Genomic DNA, 21,016 nt, shown 5'->3' on the forward strand with positions numbered 1-21,016 from the left:
ACAGCAAAGGTGAGCAGTGCAAGGAGCAGTGTACATCATGGATCCCATATACCTGTGGCCTCTGGGCCACAGCCCATGTGTGAGCAGGGCTAGGCAAGTGGAGCTGCCTCCACCAGCCCAGGGCCAACACAAAGCCAGGCAGAGTGGCTATGCCCCTGTATGTCTGTGCTAAGAGGCGCTGAAGAACACCCCGCCCTGTGCTGAGGGAGTGGTGGATGCTCCTTGCTCTTTCCCTGAACATCTGCCCTGGAGAGGCTTCTCACTGCCCAGCTTGGTTGCACCTTGGTCCTCCACCTGTACTTCCATCTCCAATTCCCTGACTGAGGAAATGGCTGGTGAAGCTTATCATACAAATCCTGATGCAGCTGAACTGCGATGAGGCCTTCCATCTCCACACTATTTTCATTAAGACATTGTACTACCAGTGGTTTGTACCACAGATGTATTGTATTCATTCATTTCTTCACTTGGTGTGTGTGCAACCTGAAGTCATTCCCCTCTGAGCACAAAAAAAAAAAAAAAGGGTTCTGGCTGTCCTTCTTGCCTACACCTGTTCCCAGTCCCAATTCCTCCCCTTTCTTATTCCAAATGATATAAGGCAAACAAACAACCTTTCCTCTTTTCACCAACTTTTTTGAGAAGTGATGCTTTTCATAAATGATAAATTCTAACTCCTGGAAAAGTAATTTCTGGTCTTACAAGAGTGGATTCCCAGTGAGATGCATATCAGCAAACTCCCCATTGCAAGCACATTAACAACGCCACCAGGCAGCCAATTTCCCTTGCGCTTTCCACTCAGTGCCTTGAGATCACCTCAAGTGATCTCTCTCTTCAAATCCTCCCTCCCTCCCACTGTTACCTCCCTCTTCAATCTTCAAACACCAGTAGTTTTATCTCTGACTTTAATGGTAATCATTAAATCAAAGGGAACACAGATTCTGCACCTTGGTAGCAGAGCTGCTGACACACTTCAGAGAGGGAGGACTAAAAAACAAACCATGGAAGCACGCTGGGGAAGGCAGCTCTGGTGAACAACCATGGGGTGGGAGGTGCTGGAGTGTCACACTGCAGTCTTAAGCATGTGCTTCATGTGCTCCTGAGTGTAAATGTCTGCTGGCAGACATCTCTGCGTGCTAAAGAGTGTCTCTCTGGTCAAAAACCTGTGTGAGCGCATCTGTGCCCATGGAGAGGCTTCGGGATCAAAACAGCCTGTTGTTCCCTAGAGTTCAGGAGTCTGAGTGGGAGCCAGAGGGGCTCGTCCTTTGCAGAGAGAGTGAGGAGAACTCCGGAGAAGGTTTCCAGAGGCTGCAGAAGGAAAGAAGAGGAGGAGGGAGGAAAACCAGAACAGACAGACAGGGGAGGGGAGAGACAGAGAAAGAGAATATCATTACTATTACAGGAATAAATCTTACTCCCAAACTTTTCCAAACAAACCTCATGGAACACACCCGTTACCTGTCCTTCCCCCCTCCCCTCCTGAATGAGCATGCAAAACTATGTAATTCTTCAGCATGTGATAAACCAGAAAATAGGGTTATGCACCCATTCTGAGATGGCAAAAGCAACACAACCCTCTGAAGCACCTTCTGTGATATCAGTGAAACAAAACCTGTAGATCCTTTGATTTTGCTCTCAAAGTAGGTATAAAAGGTTTCCTACTAACTTAGATACCAAGCTACAGTCCATCAAGCATCCATCCATCCATCCATCCATCCATCCATCCATCTATCCATCCATCCATCCACCCACCTCACCCACCAAATAGAAAGGAAGACCCATGATGTAATTGTATAAAACCAGGTAGCAACAGCTACATATCTTGCAAGCAGCAAACATCTTGGCAGCAGCAAAGTCAAACAAATGCAATATGAACAGGAGAAAAATCAAGAGGGTTTTGTTTGTTTGAATTTCCATGCAAGGAATAAAGCTTTGTTTGCTCTGTAGCATTGAGCTATACACCAGTACACTGCTAAAGCAGTGTTTTGAACAGAACCTTGGAAACTGCCTCCTTTAAACAGGCAGCTTCCTCCTCAGAGAAAGAATGTGTTCATCAGTGGGATATTACAGTCTGTCTTACTCTTAAGCAGAGTAGAGAATCTTTCAAGGAACTAGGTGATAAGAACAGTAGGCTAATATATCTCCCAGGAGTATTTTCTTCTGTATGACCTTGGTAGCATTACCTTTGGGCATTCAAGAATTGCCCTTCTGCACTGTGGTATTGCAAGTTGGCTGTTGTAATGACAGAAAAGAAAAAGGAACATGACTCATAGAAGCACTTCAGTATGGGGACTTTAGAGAGCTGGGAGGTGATTCCCCATAAGTTGCTGGGGAAGGAAATGAAAACACAGACCAGGGGAAAGCCCCAGGGGAGCTTTGGCATCAGGAACTGCAGCTATTGCTTACTCTGAGCAATGACACTGCAGGGAATATCTCTGTTTATTATGGATATTTTTACCACTTCCAAGGGAAAAGTTATGAAAGTGCTTTCCCTGAGCCACATCCAAACCGCTCGGATTATTTGCTGAGCTGTTAAAGTGCCTGGCCAGAAGGAAAAACTGCAGCCCCACTGTATCACTGGTTTTTTTGTGGTGAGGGGCTCGAGTCACTGTGGAATACTGTCCAGATGTGACAATTGCTATTGTGCTGCTGGGATGTGATGTGAGTAGGATACACAGCTGGTGAGCAGGGTAACAGGGGAATGCTCATTCCACCATTATGAACACACTATGTAGCATTTCTCTTTCCTTGTTTAATTACCTTAAAAATTAAAATACCGCACTGGCTATTGTCTCCAGACTGACAGACAAGGAAGATCATCCTCCACTCCCACACCAAATACCACCCTCTAAACATCTGCACTTTTTTTGCAGGTCTCTACTGAAAATATCAGCACTCCTTGATACTGTCTTAGTCACAAGATCTAGAAAGACAAAAGTTTCCAGCTTACAGCATGTTTTAAAAGGATTGTGTGAATGAAAAATAGCTTTGTGCTGTGTTGCACAAGTTTTCCCCAACACACACACCACTCATGTGCATGTTCACAATATTGACTCATTGCCAAAAATGGGTGAAAGTGATTTAAAAAAAGCTACGGTGTTCCTTGCCTCCTTCATTTTTTAATTGCATTTGAAATTGTGGTTTTATTGAGTTTGATCAACTAGGAGAACTCTACCAGTTACCTAGGAAAGGATATCCCTCTTCTGAGAAGGCAAAATACAAGCAAAGCACAGGAAAAATGACTTTACCCCATTTACAATCCCATTACACCTCATGGGATTCAACCCCATGAATCCATTATCTGAATTCATTTTTGATTGCATATATACAACAGACACTCCTGACAGCTAGGAGGATGGTTCTCTCATAAGGGATTCAGTGTTCCTGAATCCTTTCCAGGGAAGGACTGAAAAAGCTGCAAATTCATATCTCCAGCAGCCGACCAGCAAAACCAGAGATTTCACATTCCTAGGAAAAATGTGGTTTTTAAAAATTTTTCTCTCTGTGCCTCCTTAAAAAACAATCAATTTACTGCACAATACAAACAAACAAACAATCCTAACAGCAAAACTCTTGCTGACTCTTTACCTGATTGAGGCAAAATCAAATATACTTGTTCTTTCCCTGGTCACTTTCTTTATATTTTGTATTTATATTTATATTTTATGTTTTGAGTCATGGAAGTAGTACAGGAACTGGCATGTGACTCAACTCAAAGCAGAACCATACAAAATAGAGAAATCCTACAGTTCCACTGTTTTCAAAACAAAGAAGAGCTACTGGATGAAACAGCAAGAAAGGCCTCTTCCACCAGAAGCCTATCGCAAATAGCAAGTGCTGTCTGATCTGGACAGACACTCCGTGCAGAGCACCAAGAATTCTGCAGACTCATCAGGGCTCATGCCAAGGGTCAGTATGCCCTCCTTCATGTTCCCTGACACTGAGCCCACGGACCAAACAGAAGGAGACCCAAGTGGGTGCAGAGAAGACCAGGGTGCAATGGTGCACTGTGCTCAAGGCTGCCTGGTGGTGAGACAATCTCCCCAGCTGCAGCCCAGTCCTGCCACGCAGACCCAACTGGGACACGTGGAGTGCTCACGTCTAGGACAAAAATCCCAGTCCCAAGCTTGGGGTCTGTCAGCTGGATTATTATGGGGCGGCAGCAGGAATGCACGTTTTGGGGTCTGCAGCTGGTGCGTAGCAGCTGGCATGCAGTGGCTGGCTAAAAGTAGCTCAGTGTGGAATTTCTCTCTTGGCCACTTGGATCTGAATTTCAAGCATGAGCCACTCTCCTGTCTATTTCTGTTCGCCTGCACTGCTCCTGTGCTCCAGCAGAGAGTACCTAGAATACAGCTGGTGCCTGGTGTCAAGACTTTACGCTGCTGCTTTTCCTTAAGAAAATCACACAGCTGGAGCCCACCTTCCGGGATTCCTTGGGGCAGCAGGCCAAAAAACACTGCGGAGGAGCAAACCCATGGCAAATGAGGGCGAGAGGCTGGGGCCACTGCTCTGCCCAGGCAGTTGCATCACGGGAAAGACTTGCTTCCGCAAGTGGGTACTTACGCGAGGGTCCCACACAGGGGGAGGTGTGCCCGTACCAGGAGTGCCCTCACTTCATATACTCCCCTTCGCTCACATAGTCCATAAAAGACCCCGGCAACTCAGCAAAATCTTCCAAGACAAGACTGGTGGAGTCCTCACCCAGCAGCTCACTGTCGGGCCGGGATGCCCGGGGGCGCGGGGCCGGTGGTGGCGGTGGCGGCGGCTGCGGAGGGGGCTCAGAGACACTGGCCTGGCCAGAGGCAGGCAGCAGCTCCTCGCAGTCCTCCGACTCCCCCTCGGAGGAAGCTGGCCCAAGGACATGGTAGAGGCTGGGCAAGCGGATGTCGAAGCGCAGGCCGAACTTGGAGAAGAGCTTCTCGTTGAGGGAGTAGAGCTTCTCCGAGATGTCATAGCCCAGGTGGGAGGAGAAGAGCCGGGCAATGTAGCGGTCCTTCCTCAGGAGGAGATACAGCTTCTTCCTCGGCCAGGTGATGAAGCTGCAATCAGTCTCAGCTGTCAGCGTGACCTGTGGGGCAGGGAGAGAGTGGAGTAAGTCCCAGACCTGGGTAGGGGTCACCAACCTTGGGGGCCATGTGCTTCATTCCAGGGAAGGCCTTCTGCCCCTTTGATGCCTGTTCTCCTTGTTGATGGCAGGGCTGGAGATCCACATTGTCCAAGCTGAACAATTGCATAAATCCTTACCCGCTGATGTTTCCTCTCCCCAAGGAGCCAAAGAACCCATTTTCCAATGCAATTAGTAGCATGTCCTTGTTTACCCTAGTCATGTGGCTGGCTATGTTTCATACTCTTGCCTTCTGATGACGCTCCCCGTTTTGAGCGATGTAGCTGAAATGAACAGGGTAGCACAGACATCCTTATACCTCTACAGACACGCTAAGAGAGGATGTTTTTGCATGCCCAGACAGTTCAAGTTGCCAGTGAGTAGCCCTGTGGCAGGCTGGTGACACATCCTGCTGCTGGGTTGCACAGCCCCTGCTCCAAGAAGGCCCTGGGTGCTGGAAGGGCCACCTGGAAGGCTTGCCTGGTCACCCTGTGCCAGAGGGACATCCTGTCTCACCAGCTCTGCTGGAGTCTGCAGGGCTGAATGGCCTTGAAGGACACTGCAGAACTACCAAGTGAAAGTAAAAAGGTTTTATTGTGTTTGTGTCTATGTAGAGAACTCAGGAGCTTTTACTGGGTTGATTTTAGAGAACATTTCATTTTACTTTGGGTTTTGCCAATGTAAACAGAGACCTTTTCCCCCCTAGTGATAGGACCAAACTAATTCCAATAAAAATTATTATATAATACATGAATGTATATTACAATAAATAATAATAATAAAGACAAGAAATGCAGGGAGGGTCAAACTGCCTTGGGTGAAAGCAGAACATCCGAGTGTAATGGAGACACTGGCATGTGAACAAGTGCCAGAGCCAAAATATCCCGGGGGCTCCCTTTCACTCTGTATCCAGGGGTCTCCTTGGTCAGCTGCCATGGCAGAGGGCCACTGGGAAGCTGAACATGGCTTGGCTGCATGTGTGTGTCCTTGGGTTTGATATTTAATGCCATTGCCATGCAAACAGCTGCCTTATGAAAGAAATATAGGAGATAAAACCTGAGAACTTTCCCAAGCCAGGCAAACAAGAGAGACAGTCACACGGAAATTGAAATGACCAGAATCTCATTTTCCTAACCAACTTTTGGCACAGCAATCAAAAGCACTCTGCTTCTTGTGAGGGATAAGTGAGATGAATAAGCAAACCTGTCACCTGCCCAGGACAGTAAGACAGATTTCACTTATGAATCCCTCCCGACACAAGTGCTCCAGCATCAGCAGAGCTTGTAATTCAGCCTTCTGGGGGAAAGTGCCAGCCCTGAAACCAAACTCCTTTTGGTATTGGGACTCAGCAGCCCTGTAGGAAGAAGACACGGCCAAAGCAGAAAGCTTAAGGAAACCAGTTCCCCTTGTAGACCAAGTCATGCTTCTGCCACTTTTTAGTGGGCTCAGGATTGACATTATTCTATCCAGAGAGCAATGGGAAAAACTTGGGCAAGAAAAATCTTCCATGCCTTCCTCCAGCAAAGTCCCAGAGTCAAACATGCACTTTTTAACAGAAATATTGTGATGCTAGGAATAAGGCTGAGATAAGCCACTGAGTTTTACTAACTACTCAGGTAAGAGGGACTAGTGAGTTAAACAGGTGCCAAAAGCAGCACACCTCCATGGCTAAGCACAGCCATCAAGAGTAAGGTCCTGCCAGGTACACAGACTAGTCAAGTTCCGCCTGCTGAATGCTGGTCTCACACAGGCTGCTACTTCTTCATGCTCCTCAGTAAGCAGATGTAGGGTTTAGGCATTTCCAGCACATGGCTGCAGCCCTTCCCCACATAGGACTCTACCTCCCCATCCTGGTGCCAGGCACAGCTGACCTCCCTGACCAGCTCCTGTCTTGCAGAGCAGAAGAGGTGCCAAGAGCGTGGTGCTGGCAGGGTTGGTGCAGCCAGGCACCAGCTTGCTCTAAAGCTGTCTCACACACACAGATAAAGACCCTCAGGAGGTCTGGGAACATTCAGTTCCACAGAAATTAGCTCAGAAAATGCTGCAGATGTCTTTGCCAGTTGCATGCCATTCAGACAGCCATTTCCCTGCCTGGAGCACCGACAGCCATGATTCTCTCTGCTGGATTCTTAGGCAAATACAGCCCAGCAGCTACCAGCAGTCTGCTGCCAGACTGAAGACCCATGCAAAACAGGAGATACCATCATCCCTAGCACCACCATGCTGTTGTTGCTTTCTCTACCTCCCTGCCTTGGCATGACATCCCTGTTTCTCCTCACAAACTGAAGCCCTGTGCCACAGTCACACGGTCAGCCATCTCCTGCAGCTGTTCTTCTTGCAAGACCGTAACCACTGGTGATGGGACAGCTTTCAGGAGTGATCACCATGACTCTTTCACACATGAACCAAACTCAGACCCTAGAAAGGCAGATTCGGAGAGCTGTGCTGGTTTAACCAAGTCTGCTTGTGGCTACCCTCATGAGAAAGCATCATCAGGCCCTCGTGACCATCCCATGCTCCCAAGGGATTAGCAAAATCCCTCCTCATATGCATTGATTGACATAAGCTAGATTGACATCCTGGCAGGTATCAAGCTGTCCTGGGATGTGAGTTAAAGTCAGAGGGATGTAGAACTGAGTAATCTTCTCCAGAAGGAAAGCCAAACAAACACTGTGAGGTGTTGACAGCAAGGTCAAAATCCTTTTAGTTGCTGCAAGTAAGAATTGGTCTGGCCTCTCAGCAAGGGATTCTTTTGCTCAGAAAGGACCATATTCGGGTGTGAATCATGCTTTCTGCTTCTCCACCCCAAACACATGACCATCAGAAACTTCTGTGAGGAACAGGATATTTATGGATTTGCATCACTGCTGCACGTTGCCGCAGCTGCCATCCTGATGCTAGGACAATGCATCCTGCTAGCAGCGTGCAGATCAAATGCATTAATATAGGTACCAGGGAATGCTACAATGGAAGAGATCCAGGAATCCGATACCTCGACTTCCTGCTAAACTGGAAGAAGCACCATGCTCCACTCTCCTTGCTATCAGCTGATAGTGGGAACACACACTGAGGTCTTCAGAGGAAGGTAGAAAAAAATGTAACACAGCTGATCACACCGTTCTGTGCTGGATAAACCACTAGGAAAGGGAAGGAAGTATTCCCAGTTTGTTTTGAATGGCATAATGAGGCCCCTCTATCCCCTTCTCAGACACACAATGAACCAGCAAGTACTGAAGCTGGCCTGCTGTGGGGATGCATGGGATTACCTGGAAGGTTCCTTCCTCAGAGGGTCGCAGTGACTCCCATTCTGGAGAGTCCAGGAACTGGTAAGGAAAGACGTAGTGAAGGAATTGTCCATCCTGGCATACTCGGATCCTGCAGAGGGGACAGGTCAGGACTTAGGCCACAAAATAGACATCACAAAAACCTGATCAGCTTACACAGTGTGTCCCACCAGGGAGGAAATAAATTCTTGTCTCAACCATGTCTCATACCTCCTGGGACAGCTGCAGGTGCTCCAGTCATGGAGCTTATCTCTCCTTTCTCTGTGGGAAACTATTTGCTGCCATTCCCCGGTACTCCATCTGTTTTCTGTTTCTTGCTACAAAGACAGCCCTCACAGGTGCAATGCTTGGTCCTAAACCAGGACTTCTCAGCCCACAAGATACTGCTGCTTTCTAGGTACTTCTAAGTCAGCCTGTGGCTCTTTGTACTTGCATCTTGTTCCTGTGCCCAGGGTTGCATGAGGGCATTCCCTATCTTGATATTGGGAAGCTGTTACACCCAGAAACCCCAAAAATCATGCTGGCCATCATTCCCGACAGATCGCTCTGCTAGCTCATAGTTTGCTCCACATTACCTCTCAATTTCTCTTGGCCTCCCAAGCATCCCTTTCCCCTATTTTTGCTACAATTGCCTGCCAGTGTCAAGGTCAAGCATGTGCTCTTATGTGGGAGTAGAGAAAGACACAGGCCTGAGGCAAGGGCAATGGCAGGGCACCCTGGAGTTCTATTCATAGCTCTGCATCACCAGATTTGAGGCCTCTTGCCTCCCTGTTATCATGTACCCCCATTGTATGATGCAGGAAGTCAATTCTTGCTTTCAGGAGTTATAAGATTCAGCTCACTGTTGGCTTTCAGGAAGCTGTGAATGTTGCCTGGAAGGGTTGTGGTCACAAGGCATGTTTCCTGATCCAGGCATATTCTGCATTTCCAAGACCCCATTTGTTCAATTTAAGAGGGAGCACCACAATAGTAACAATTACTCTGCTGGGTCAGTAAGGACCTCACAAGGCAATAGAGTACCGGGAAATGCAAATCCAGGCCCATCTCCATGGAGCATCCTATACCAGCCAAGATGCATTCTTCCCACTGCAAAACAGAGCAGAAAAACTACCCCACCAGCATCATCTTACTGTCTGTTGCAGCACTTTCATGCTCACACAGCAGCACTGGATTATCTAGTGTATGTCAAGACAGCACAGACTCTTCCTCATTAACATTATCTGCAGATGCAGTAAACTTCAGAGCAAGCTGCTCAGCAGAGTTGGAAAAACACTTAATAGAAACACAGACACCAAATTTCCTTCCAGTGCTTTGCCATTCAGCATCCTGATGGTCCCAGGATGCTCTAAACACATTCTAGAAAACGGAGTAACATCAAAAAAACCACGGTCAGCCCTTCTTTGCACACTCCCTCACCAGAGAGGATGGGCCACTGCAGTAAAACATGAGCCCCAGGTGATGCTGGGTTTGTCTTCCCAGAGGAAAATCCTGGAGAGACATACCTCCTGTAGTTCAGCACTGCTCGCATTTACAGATCTTCTTCCTTTCCCACTCTCATTTAACATTAATGCCAAATGCCTGACAGCAGCTGGGAAGCCAACACCATTACCATTTGTATGCATCTGGATTTTGCAAATTGTTAAGTGAATATGCTGATGCCACAGCATCTCAGGTGAACAGCACAGGTGTACTTGATCAGCACAGTTCACTCAATCAAATTTCCAGTCTGACTGTCTAGAGGTCCTCAAGGTTCTCCTTGGCGGTCCAGAGGAAGGGACATCATGAATGCCTGACATCACAGGAAAAGAAAGAGGCAGGATCCACCACAGGAGGGTATTCTCTTTTTTAATGAAATGACCCTCAAAGCCCTGAGCGTTGGGGTGTTAAGAACAGGGATGGAACCTCTCCCTGAACACTGCTGGCCAGGGGGAGCAGGTGAACTGAGGACTCAGTGTACTCAGTGCACAGCAGTTGACATCACAGAAGTGTGTCTGGTGCCCTCAGAGACCACAGGTCCAGCCATACTGCCCTCCTGTCTTGAGAAACACTTTTTCACAGCCAGCCTACTCCCATCAAAAATAAGATCACTTCTAAGTGAGGGAGAAAGAGATAAGGATTCCCCCACAGTATCACTGGCAAGGCTGAGCTAGCCACTTCATTACACACAACTCGAGTCTGCAAACCATTTTCTGAAACACTCTTAATATAGAAAAAAATAAAAGAAAGTTAAAACAACGCCCAAAAACAAATTTCCCCATTCCTCAACAAACTGATGCATATCTCAAATCCTGTTCAGAGGAAGGAAACAATCCTCACCCCTGTTTCTACAGGGGGTAGAAATAAGCCAAAGGTGCTCTGCTGTCAGACTTTGTTCAGACACGGGGGAGCCTTTACCTGCCAGACAGCAGCAATGAGAGGCGGTCGATGGGCGTCTTGCCCTGTACCGCGTAATTCTGGTCTCTGACTAGCGACTGGACATGCTCTTCACAGCACTTCACGATTTCTTTGTAGACGTCCAGGGGCACCTGCAAGGGCAGGTACATGGTCTTGTAGAGGAGGTCAAACTCTTCTGGGATGGTGTTTCTGCGGAGCCGGTAAGCCAGGTGAGCCAGCTGAAGCAAGCAGATGAGGACGAGCAGCATGTTCCAGATGAAGATATCCAGCCCACAAGCATTGAGCCAGCCCCACAGAGCATAGCAGAAGTAGCCTGGGGCCAGGAGGCCAAAGATATAGAGGGACCCAAAGATGCCACTTCCCCCCATGTAACCCAGGAGGACGATGCAGCTGGCCAGCTGGTAGGCTGCTTCCTCCATAATCTCCTTCCAGGCATCACACACCGGAGGCTGGAGGACAGCCTGGTCCCAAGAGAGGCTGCTTGCGCTCATCCTTCCCCACTCCCCACCCTCCCCAGCCGTCCTGCGCTCAAAATGAATTGTCATACACAAAGGGTGTTGCAGAGATCTGAAACCAGAGCTGCTGGGTAGCTGTTCTTCCTCCTCCTCTGGTCCCACAGCAGTGCTTCAGAGAGACATGTTAAAGTGCTGCCGAATGTTTTTGCACCCAAAAAATTCCAGAAGGGCTCGTTTCTCCTCTTAGTGGCTCACAAACCGTCGGCTGGTCCCCTTCTTAGCCACAACAGTGAGAAAAGAAGCTGGCAAATGTGAGGCCAAAAGAGCTCAGTCAAGAAAAGAGTAGAGGCCATTAGCTGGAAAACTCACAGACAGGACAGAGATCTCGTTGCACTGCCTGTCTCGCCCGCGCTCCGGCAAATGGAATAGCGACTGTGAGAGAGCAGCAGAGGGAGCTGGTGTTGAGTGTGGAATGTGTATCTCTTGGCAGCGGAACGGAGAGAGACCCCAAATGGATAACCATGTTTGGAATTGAAATCCAAGGAGCAAAAGCAGAGAGGAGAACAGAGAGCAAGCATGCACTCGCTACTTAACATAACTCAGGCGTCCAGATAAGCCCAGCGCAGCGTGAGGAGGGGAAAGGAGAAGGGAAAACAACCAGCTTATCGCAGTGAGCTCCAGCCACACATGGGGCTCTTCATCACCCTGCGCTCCTGCAAGAGAATGACTTTCACCCAGCACAAAAAAGGAAAAAAGGTCACCCCCTTCTCCCACTGTGGCTTGTAGCAGTGGCAGGGATTTAGCAAAAGAGAGGCTGGCTCTCAATTATTGATTTCCAGGCACTGCACACAGCCTCCCCCTTACTCCAGGGAGCTCCATCTCATCCGGTGTTTTAGATCAAAGGGCACGAAGTAAAGCTCTGCACAGCCAGACAGTGTGATTGCAAAGGATAAAAGCAGAGTAAACGACCTTCTGGCACCCAGTTTCATCTATCATGAAGAGGAGACTACCCTGCCAAAAGCTTTGTGAGTATAACACTTGGAAGCATGTTTTGTGGGAAAGCCTAGTTGAGGGAAGATCCTGGCACCCCACAAATAACATGCTCTGTTGGGAAGTATCCTTGGGAAACATCATCTTACATTTTCATTTTTCTAATAGCTATTTGGAACTCCCCCCTGAGACCTTCATTTAGCACAAAGAGGAAAGCAGACACTTTCAACTCAGATAACCCTGGACATAGGCATGGGAGGGAGCCTCCGAGTTCGGTCCTCCACAGTCAGCTACAGAAAAGATGCATAAATGCAATTTCTCCCCTGCTTCAAGTAACACGTTATCAGCCGCACAGGCAGGATCTTCCCTGCTGCCAGGAAGCAGTTACATTTCAGGCATTGACGCAACCCACGTGGTCACTCAACACAGTATGAGGTCAGCCTGCACGGGTCAGTGGAGTAGAGATAGGGTTTCGAGGGTGGTCGTGTTTCAGGTCGAGCTTGCAGCTGCCCTGCCTAACATACCATTCCCATTGCCACCATTCACTTAAAGACACACTAATCACCTCTTTTACTAATAGTGCTCTGGAATAACACCGTCTCCTGGGCAAGGATGAAGCAACGCTTTATGGCAACCTTAAAAGAAATCATCATGGTCTTGGATAGTACAATCTTATCTGTGCAATGATTAGGCCAGGTGCAATACAGAGCTGTAAGGCTCCTAAGAGCTGTGCCATCTTGACAGGTTGCCACATGGGAAGGAAATAAGACAAATCAAGCTTTGAGCAGTGTGAGTGTGATCCACTCAGAAAGATGCTTTCTGTTAAGGGTGAAGTGAAACAGGGAACTTAGTCTCCAGTGGCCCCTTAATTATGTAAAGGAATAAATCCTACTGACTGAAGCAGAAAAAAGCTCATCTGCAAGAGTTATGGGGAAACTAGGAACTTTCTGTGTCTTGACCTTCTCTTCTCAAGTTGGGAACACTTGGAGAAAGATACTTTATGTAAGATCTGGGAGACAAAACTGAACTGCTATGAATAGAAATGTAGAACTACATTAGAGGAAGCACTCTCGAAAGCACCACTGCAATTTCTCCTGCCTTTCTGTACTACCAAAAAATTTTTGCAGCAACATCAAAGAAAGTGGAAAAAAGGAAGTTATTAATTTCACTCTTTAGTTAGGTAAATTCCTGAGTTAGAAAATACTCTGGAACACAATGCCAATGATTCATTCAAACAAAGAAGGTCCTTCCTCTGCCATCCTCTAGCACATAAACAGTGGTGTTGCAGTGATGCTGGGGACAGCACTGCAGGTGAGAATGACCTGTTGTGACTTCTCTGTAGAAGACAAACAGGAAGCTTTCAACCAACAGCAATAACAGCTATATAGAGCTGTCCAGTATCCCACTCACCATCTTCCTTCCAAAAACTTTCTAAAATACCTACCATGCTTTTACCCTCATGGAGGCCCAGATATCCCATTTCTTCCATTTAGAGAATTTGTGTAAAATTGTGCAGGAGTCCATTTTTTTCTTTTCTTGACGTGATATAAACTATACAACTTTTCTGCTGGGTCTCAATGTGACATTGCAGAGAGAATGACACAACCTTTTAAAAGGTAGATCTCTGAATACACACTAGAGATTAATTTAGGTGGGTTTAGACTCAGTTTTTTCAAACAAAGATATGTAAAGTGATTGAACCACCATGGCTCAAATCTTTCTTTCTCCTTTGACAGTTGCCCTGGCCATACAGATCATCTTCACATCACTTTGAGTTTTCCCCACAGTAACAGTTAAAAAACCTCTTACTGCCAAAGAGAAATTTTATGTTCATGCCTTGCCTTGAATTAGAATACATGCCTTTCATCCAGGGATGCTGGTTCGTCCAAGAAGAGTGTCCAAAAGCCAATACTGATTCAATGGGAAAGCCACACAAGTATTGAAAGGGAGATATCAAAGTCAAAACAATTTGGAATCAAGACAGCAAGTGCATAGAAAACACCTGAGCAGCATTAAGACCCTCCCCTGGAAGGAGACACAAAAACACTGTAACAACATGAGTCTGTGAAGAAGGAAAATAGACACGTCAAGCGTTTCAGCACTGAAATGGGCAGTGTGTAAATAGGTATTCGACTGATTTCCCCACTTAAAATTAATTCAATCAGTACCACTTAGTATTTAGCTGCAAGAGATGATGCCACCCAGGTGCAGCCTGCACTATGTTTGGCAAATAAATCCTCTGTCCTTGAGAACCACACAACACAGAGATTATCAGTCCCAAATCTCACAGCAGCTGAATGACTGGCCATTTTGCCCATCCTCAGGAAGTCTACAGATTCACTACAGATCCCATAAGCTGAAAACTAGTTCAATCACCTCTATTGAGGACACTAAGACCTTGGTGGCTTAAAGTCACAGACGGCATAATCAGACATCTCCTTTTTGATTTATTATACAGTGCATTGCTGGCATTAGTCTGCAGAACTGTTACTTACACACTACTAAACCCTGTAGCTCCAAGATACACACATTCAATTTACAGCTTCTGGGAAAGGTCTCAAGCCTGCTCCAGACAAGCTCACAGTGAGTCACAAAGGTTGAAAGATGGCATGTACTGTATCTAGTTGTACTGCTATATAGTTTAGTGAAGTTTCCTGCTACTATCAGGTTTCACACCCTCACAGGTACACCAAACACACTGTGCAGCGCAGTGCTTGCCACCAGCACTGTTGGTAAGTAGTAACACAGTGACAGTAACTCCTACACCTCGAATCGAGCCCTGAATCCACTCCACAGGAATACTGTGGTAAGAAATTAAATCACTCAGCAAAAAATGTGATTTGACTATGAGGTTTTTCCATTGATGCTTTAAATACAGATTTGTCCAGCATCCTTTCCATACCTGCTGCGCACAGGTACGTCAGCATCCCACTCATCATCTTCCCTCCAAAAATTTTCTAAAATCCCTACCATGCTTTTATCCTTGTGGAGGCCCAGGCACCCCATTTCTTACAATTACAGAATTTGTGTAAAATTGTGCAAGAGTCCATTTTTTTCTTTTCCTGACATGATACAAACAGCATTCCCATTCTCACTTGACCACTACCCTGCTCTATTCTGTGGCATCATTTCCACAGTTTACCCAGACTGGACATGCCACCACAAAGCTGGTGCTCATGCATCTTTTAACATTCTCTTCAGTTTAAGCTCTGACATGCAATGGTTCAACAATAAATGACCTTATTCAAGTTTCTACCTCAGGACAACAATAAACACCACGAGAAGCACCAGGTCCTGCTGCTCAGATAGCTACAGTGCCACAGGTAGCCTTGCATGCTTTCTGCCAAAACTATACCTGCGTCCCTTCTCCCAGGCTGAAAGCCAACATGGGCACAACTCTTGCCTCGGGACAGGACCTTCACAAAACATTCCTGAGGCAAGTCTGAACTCTCCTCAAGCAAGTTGTGAGTCTCAGCAGAGGCAGCACCAAACCTCACGTACTAAATGTTCACGGCCTGTTCACTGCTGGCTCAGGATATGCAGGACACAGCTGGCAGAGAAGCAACAACAATGGGGGTGACTGCACCCACCCCTCTAGCAGTATCAAAGCCAAGAGAAGAGTCAAGACAAAGCACAGATCTTGTATCTTCAAATTCTGAAGGAAATTTTTTCCTCTCATCAGGAGAGGAAGTAATCAGCGTTTCTGCTTTCAGCAGTCAAATCACCCCAGGAAGGACAACAATGGTAGAGTTGCACAATTACATAGTGTGAAGCCAAAAAAGTCACAGATGTGTAACAAGCTACCAACCGCACCTTTTTAGTCTCTAGATTCTAAGAAGGAATCAAAGGCCACAAGCACCCTCCCACTGTTATGCCATACAGGTGGAAAAAGAAGCCAGAAAAAAACAAAAGCCCATGCGTGCCTAGCACAAGACTGATACAACAAAAACTGCTGCATTAAAAAAAAAAAGGCTTTTCTTTCAGGCAAGTGACCTGTATATACAAGTCACTTGCACAGACAGGGAGCAGTCCTCTGCTCCCTTTCCCTTGAAGAACTATCAGCTCAAGTGAGTTTGATATGGGAAGTACTTAATTCTTCATTATAAAGAGTGAAGCTTGAATCCTTAGGTAAAGCTATTCAGAAAACACTGGAAGAATTCTAACAGAGGAAAATGAATACAGTTTTGACTGTAAGGAAAGTTCATTTTGTAGGACCGTGGTTGTCTTTGTACAAACATAGTTACAACTACAGTCACAAAGTGCATTACAACCTTCAGCATGACTTTGCTGAAAGCAGTAAGAGGGCAATGTTACTGGCACGATTTCACAATTTCCATCAGTGGGAAAACCCACCAAAGTCCTCTCTGTTCAACCACAACGCCACAGTAAGCAATGCTCTTATGTTAATGATCAAGGCAGGCTTTTCTCATTCCCACATTTCCGGCAGCCCACTGTTTTCAATAAGGAGAGCACTGGCATTTCTTTACGTAAAAAGAAACAGAAGTCAGGAACGCTGGTCATTTTCAGACTTTTATTAAGAGAAAAAATATATTTTCCATAGCAGCAGTGAAGAGTGAACAGTGGAAAAGCTTCAAACGTGATGCACGATCTATCATTACAGATTCTTTATAAATAGATGCTTTGTTTATATTGGTTCTTTGAAGTAACTTGCAGAAATAATTTATTTTGCAGCTTTCCAGAACAAAGTCACACCACAGACATCATCTAGAAGAAAGGAAACAGAGCTTCACAAAACATGGATTTCGACTGGATATTGAGGGATAGTTCAGCAATTAACAAAAATCCCCAGCACAAACGCACAATACACAACCCCCACACTCCCCCAGCATCAGAAAGCTAAACTGAGGTTTGAATCTATTAGAAGACAACAGAGGCAGCACCATCCTCTACTGCCAAAGACTTCACCACCCCCACAAGGACAGCAGTGCTTACTCTAGTGTCAGTGAGGATTACTCTGCCCTCCCTCTCCCAAGGATGACATCTTTACCATCACAAACAGTACTCTGGGCTTTCCAGTGGCAGCAGCTGAGGTGCCAGGGCTCTTCAGAGGCAGAGGTCCTGAAGGATGTACTCACCACAATCACAGTCCTGCTCATCTCACTCATATCTTGAAGCCCAGAGCTCTCATACACTCTTTGTGAGCTTCAATTAGGTGCCCACAATTTTCTTCCCCCTTCTCAATGATGCTGCAAAAGAAAAAGATTTCCAAGGTTCAGCCACAAAATATTTACTTACTGTTAGTCAAAGGCATAGAGTTTGCCCCACAAATCTGTTGGGGACAATCAAAAATCCCTATTAGGCTCCTGAGATCTTTTTGTCCATCCTGTCCAGGATAGCACTGTTTTGGAAAATATAAAACTATTTTAAAAAGTTACCGATGTCTGGAGCTGCACACTTAAAGCTCTGATAATAGGTGTAACAGAATTTCCTATTAACAGGCCAGGGTCTATTCTGGGCAGGTCTAGATGGGGATTTGTTATACAACACAGGGCTATCACATCACTTCATCAAGAATGCTGAGCTTGCCAGCAACCAGTTTCAAATGATTCAGTAGGGAAGCAACAAAATTTCTCCAGTAAGAGACAACACAGAATAGGCTGACTAGTAAATGATGTTTTAGTTCAACTTCTGTTGGTGTTTAGAGAACCTGAAGAAAAAAAAGAAAATCTGTCCGGCTACTGTTTATTTACCACATATAGTAACTTCTGATGTTGCTCATCCTTCCCAGTAAGAGCCTATCATCGTTGGTATATCATGTATACCACAAAAGCAGTTCAGACTTGCTTTTTGACTGACTGGCAGAGCACTTCCTGATCCCAGAGATGGGGATCCCACTGCTCTGCAGAGCGCTGGTCACAGGTCTGATCAACCCTCATCTGCCACGTTATGCTACTGTTGCTGCCAGAGAAAGAAACCACCAAATGGTGAATAACTAAAATACCTAACTTTCCTAATCTTTAATTTTGTTCTTAGGCTTTATTACAACGAGCATAGACATGTCTGCTGCTTGCCCAGGGTGACTCCATCTGACCAGAAACATGCATCCTTATCACCCTTTTCTGAGGGGGTCCTGAATTCACCTTCACCCTACCATGTAACTACACATGCACTGCTAACTTTAGCAAAAATACCATGTTCCGTATTATGTCATCTACTTAACACCATCTATATCACCTGTGGGGTAAAAATACCCCCAAAACCTCCGACTTGGTCACCAGATTAAAGTTCCTAAAACTTTAAAGTTTAGACAAAGCCACAGACAAAGGAGCTCCATTTTGCGGGTGCATTTCACGCTACTTGACAGGTCCTATGATCGTGACTAAGCCTGTGATTACAAATGCAGCTATAAACGCCACTGCCAAATTTTGCACTTCCGTGAGAAATGTCATCCTCTGACACCTAAAAAAACAAAGCATTTTGCTTTGTTTAAAACAGAACATCATTTATATTCCACCGAGCAATAAAGACGTTACCACCTGCTGGTATTTATTGCTTCGGTCAGTCAACAGCAGCGAAAATTTACAAGCAGCATTAAAAGCTGATCTCCGCAACCTGTTTTAAACCGGGGCTACGAGATATTAACCTCTTCAATTCCAAACTATCCCTTTAAGGCATTTTCTCCGCCTCCTCTTCCGCACTCTCCTTCCTCCCTCGGATGCTCCAGCACCGCAGTGTGCTGGCCGGGGAGGGCTCCCGAGCCCACCCTTCCCGCGGAGCCCGGGGCCGGCCCCTCACCAGGCGTCCCGCGCCTTCTTGGTCTCGGGGCAGGCACAGCAGGGCTTCAGCGGCTTCTTTTCCCCCCGCGCCTCCCCCGCGCCCTTGCTGTCGCAGCTGGCGGCGGCCACCGTCGACATGGCGGGCGGATCCGGGCACCTCGGCCTGCGGGCAGATCGGGGCAGTGCCGGCCGCCAGGGACCCGCCGGTTCCGGGAAACCTCCCCCGCCGCCCGCCCCTTCCCTTCCCGGCCCGCCGCCTGACGGGAGATGGAGTCCGGAGCCCTGCTCCCGGCCCTCCCTGTCCGCTGGGCCGTCGCCCTCCGTGGCGACACTCACCGACAGGTCCAAGGTGACGGTCTGCAGGGACACTCGGTACTGAGCGAGCCAGAAGAACAGGGAAGGGAGGGAGCGGGCAGCAGGGTCACAAATGGCGTCAGCAGCCGAGCGGACCCGGCACCCGCCGCAGCCTCAGCGAGAGCAGCAAGGGACAGGATTAGGATTTTAGTTCTGCCAGCGCCACGGTGAAAGATGTGGCCAGCCACCTAAGACTCTTTTTTTCCCCACTCCATCAGTGGGGAAAACTGAGGCTCAGTTTTTTGTGGTGTTGTCCACAAAAGTCGGATTTGTTACCTGGTGTGCAACAAGCCAATAACTTTTGCTTTGCAAAACAGTTGATTTTAATTATGTTCTCTTTTAAATAAAGCAAAATGCTTTGGTTTTGAGGTGTCATTTCTCACGGAAGTGCAAAATTTGGTAGTGGCGTTTATAGCTGCATTTGTAATTACAGGCTTAGTCACGATCATAGGACCTATCAAATAGCATGAATGTAAAAGAATACACACTTGAGAAAGACATTTATTTCAGCGTTGTGCAAGCCTGGGTGCTCAGTAAAAAGTTTTGATAGTTGGTGTGCTTGATTTGTGGAATTCCACTGAGCACCCAGGTTTGCACAACGCTGAAATAAATAATAAATGTCTCACTCAAGTGTGTAATCATTGGCTTTTTGCACACTGGGTAACAAATCTTACTTTTGTGGACAGCAGCACAGGCAATAAGTGAAAAGATGCAGAGCTGCTCTTCCTTTGTAGTTTGGCACAAACCTTGCATCAGCAGCCACTCTCACCTTCCAGGTCTCTGCCACATACACACCACAGCTTGGCTCTGGGGCCACAGTGTGTCAGCTCTCTGTGCTAACACGTTTCCCTGCCACCAGCCCTCATGATGACTGGTGATACTTGCACATGTAGAGACTTGCAGGCACATTGCAGAGTAAAGGGACACCGTACAGAGGTAATGTGGGAAGGGCAGGGCACCAGTGGATGTGATACTGCTGAAACCTCGAAAGGGGAAAAGAAGAATATGCCCACTGGGATGCAGCTGCTGTGCTGCTTGCTGGGGTGTAGCAAGAGTCAGTCAAAGAACTGACAGTTTATATCATGTACTAAGGGATCCAAAATTGTAGGAACACTGTCAAGAACATTTGGAGTGATAGAAAACCTGTGTTTTATGTATTTAATTAGACTTTTAGGATGAGGTTTTTACATTTGGGAGAGATTATCCCATACTTGTCAATCACAGAGGTATTTATTCTGATCTGTGATAGCAGTAGTGCCTATAAAACAGGTTACATGTTCTCAATCTCAGCAAAACCAGGGAGCTCAAAATATCTGCTAGGGATCTGAATACTCCACTCAGGTAAAAGATTGAAAATGGTCCTGCCCTACTCAAGGCATGAAATATCAAGCAATCCCATTGTTTTCAAGAGCCATGGATGGACAAGACAGAATTATGTAATTTTCAGTATTTACCCTTCCAATAAGTCAGGTCAGAAGTAAGATCACTGACTTGCGCTATCTGAATGAGTAAATGATAGGAGAGAATTCATTTTTGATCCCCTCACTCTCACAAAGAGAGATGAGAAGTAGAACCTATCTCTTTTCCAGAAGTCCAAAGCTCCACAGTTTCATCCAACAGGTAGATAAGGCTCTCCTGTTTTCACCACTGAGGCACCTCTGACACCCTGACAATGTGACTCCTCCAAACACAGGCTCCTGA

At 46.6% G+C, this 21,016-nt stretch overlaps 2 protein-coding genes across 2 annotated transcripts; both read right to left on the reverse strand.

Moving 5' to 3' along the window:
* Positions 1 to 931: 931 nt before the first annotated feature.
* Positions 932 to 11,285, reverse strand: POPDC2 (popeye domain containing 2). Its single transcript, XM_050332952.1, has 4 exons — positions 10,780 to 11,285; positions 8,368 to 8,476; positions 4,561 to 5,065; positions 932 to 1,305 (listed from the first exon to the last, which is right to left on the reverse strand). Exons 1-3 carry the CDS (start codon positions 11,268 to 11,270, stop codon positions 4,607 to 4,609), a joined length of 1,059 nt encoding a protein of 352 aa, XP_050188909.1. The 5' UTR covers positions 11,271 to 11,285; the 3' UTR covers positions 932 to 1,305; positions 4,561 to 4,606.
* Positions 11,286 to 16,741: 5,456 nt separating this feature from the next.
* LOC126649107 (cytochrome c oxidase copper chaperone) lies at positions 16,742 to 19,222 on the reverse strand. The gene is made up of 3 exons (XM_050332957.1): positions 18,981 to 19,222; positions 17,321 to 17,431; positions 16,742 to 16,949 (listed from the first exon to the last, which is right to left on the reverse strand). The coding sequence occupies exons 1-2, from the start codon at positions 19,097 to 19,099 to the stop codon at positions 17,347 to 17,349; spliced, it is 204 nt and encodes a 67-aa protein (XP_050188914.1). The 5' UTR covers positions 19,100 to 19,222; the 3' UTR covers positions 16,742 to 16,949; positions 17,321 to 17,346.
* Between the last annotated feature and the right edge of the window lie 1,794 nt (positions 19,223 to 21,016).

Source organism: Myiozetetes cayanensis, unplaced genomic scaffold, assembly GCF_022539395.1.
Source record: "Myiozetetes cayanensis isolate MyiCay16 unplaced genomic scaffold, myiCay2020 scf5-8, whole genome shotgun sequence".
In the NCBI taxonomy this organism is placed as follows: domain Eukaryota; kingdom Metazoa; phylum Chordata; class Aves; order Passeriformes; family Tyrannidae; genus Myiozetetes; species Myiozetetes cayanensis.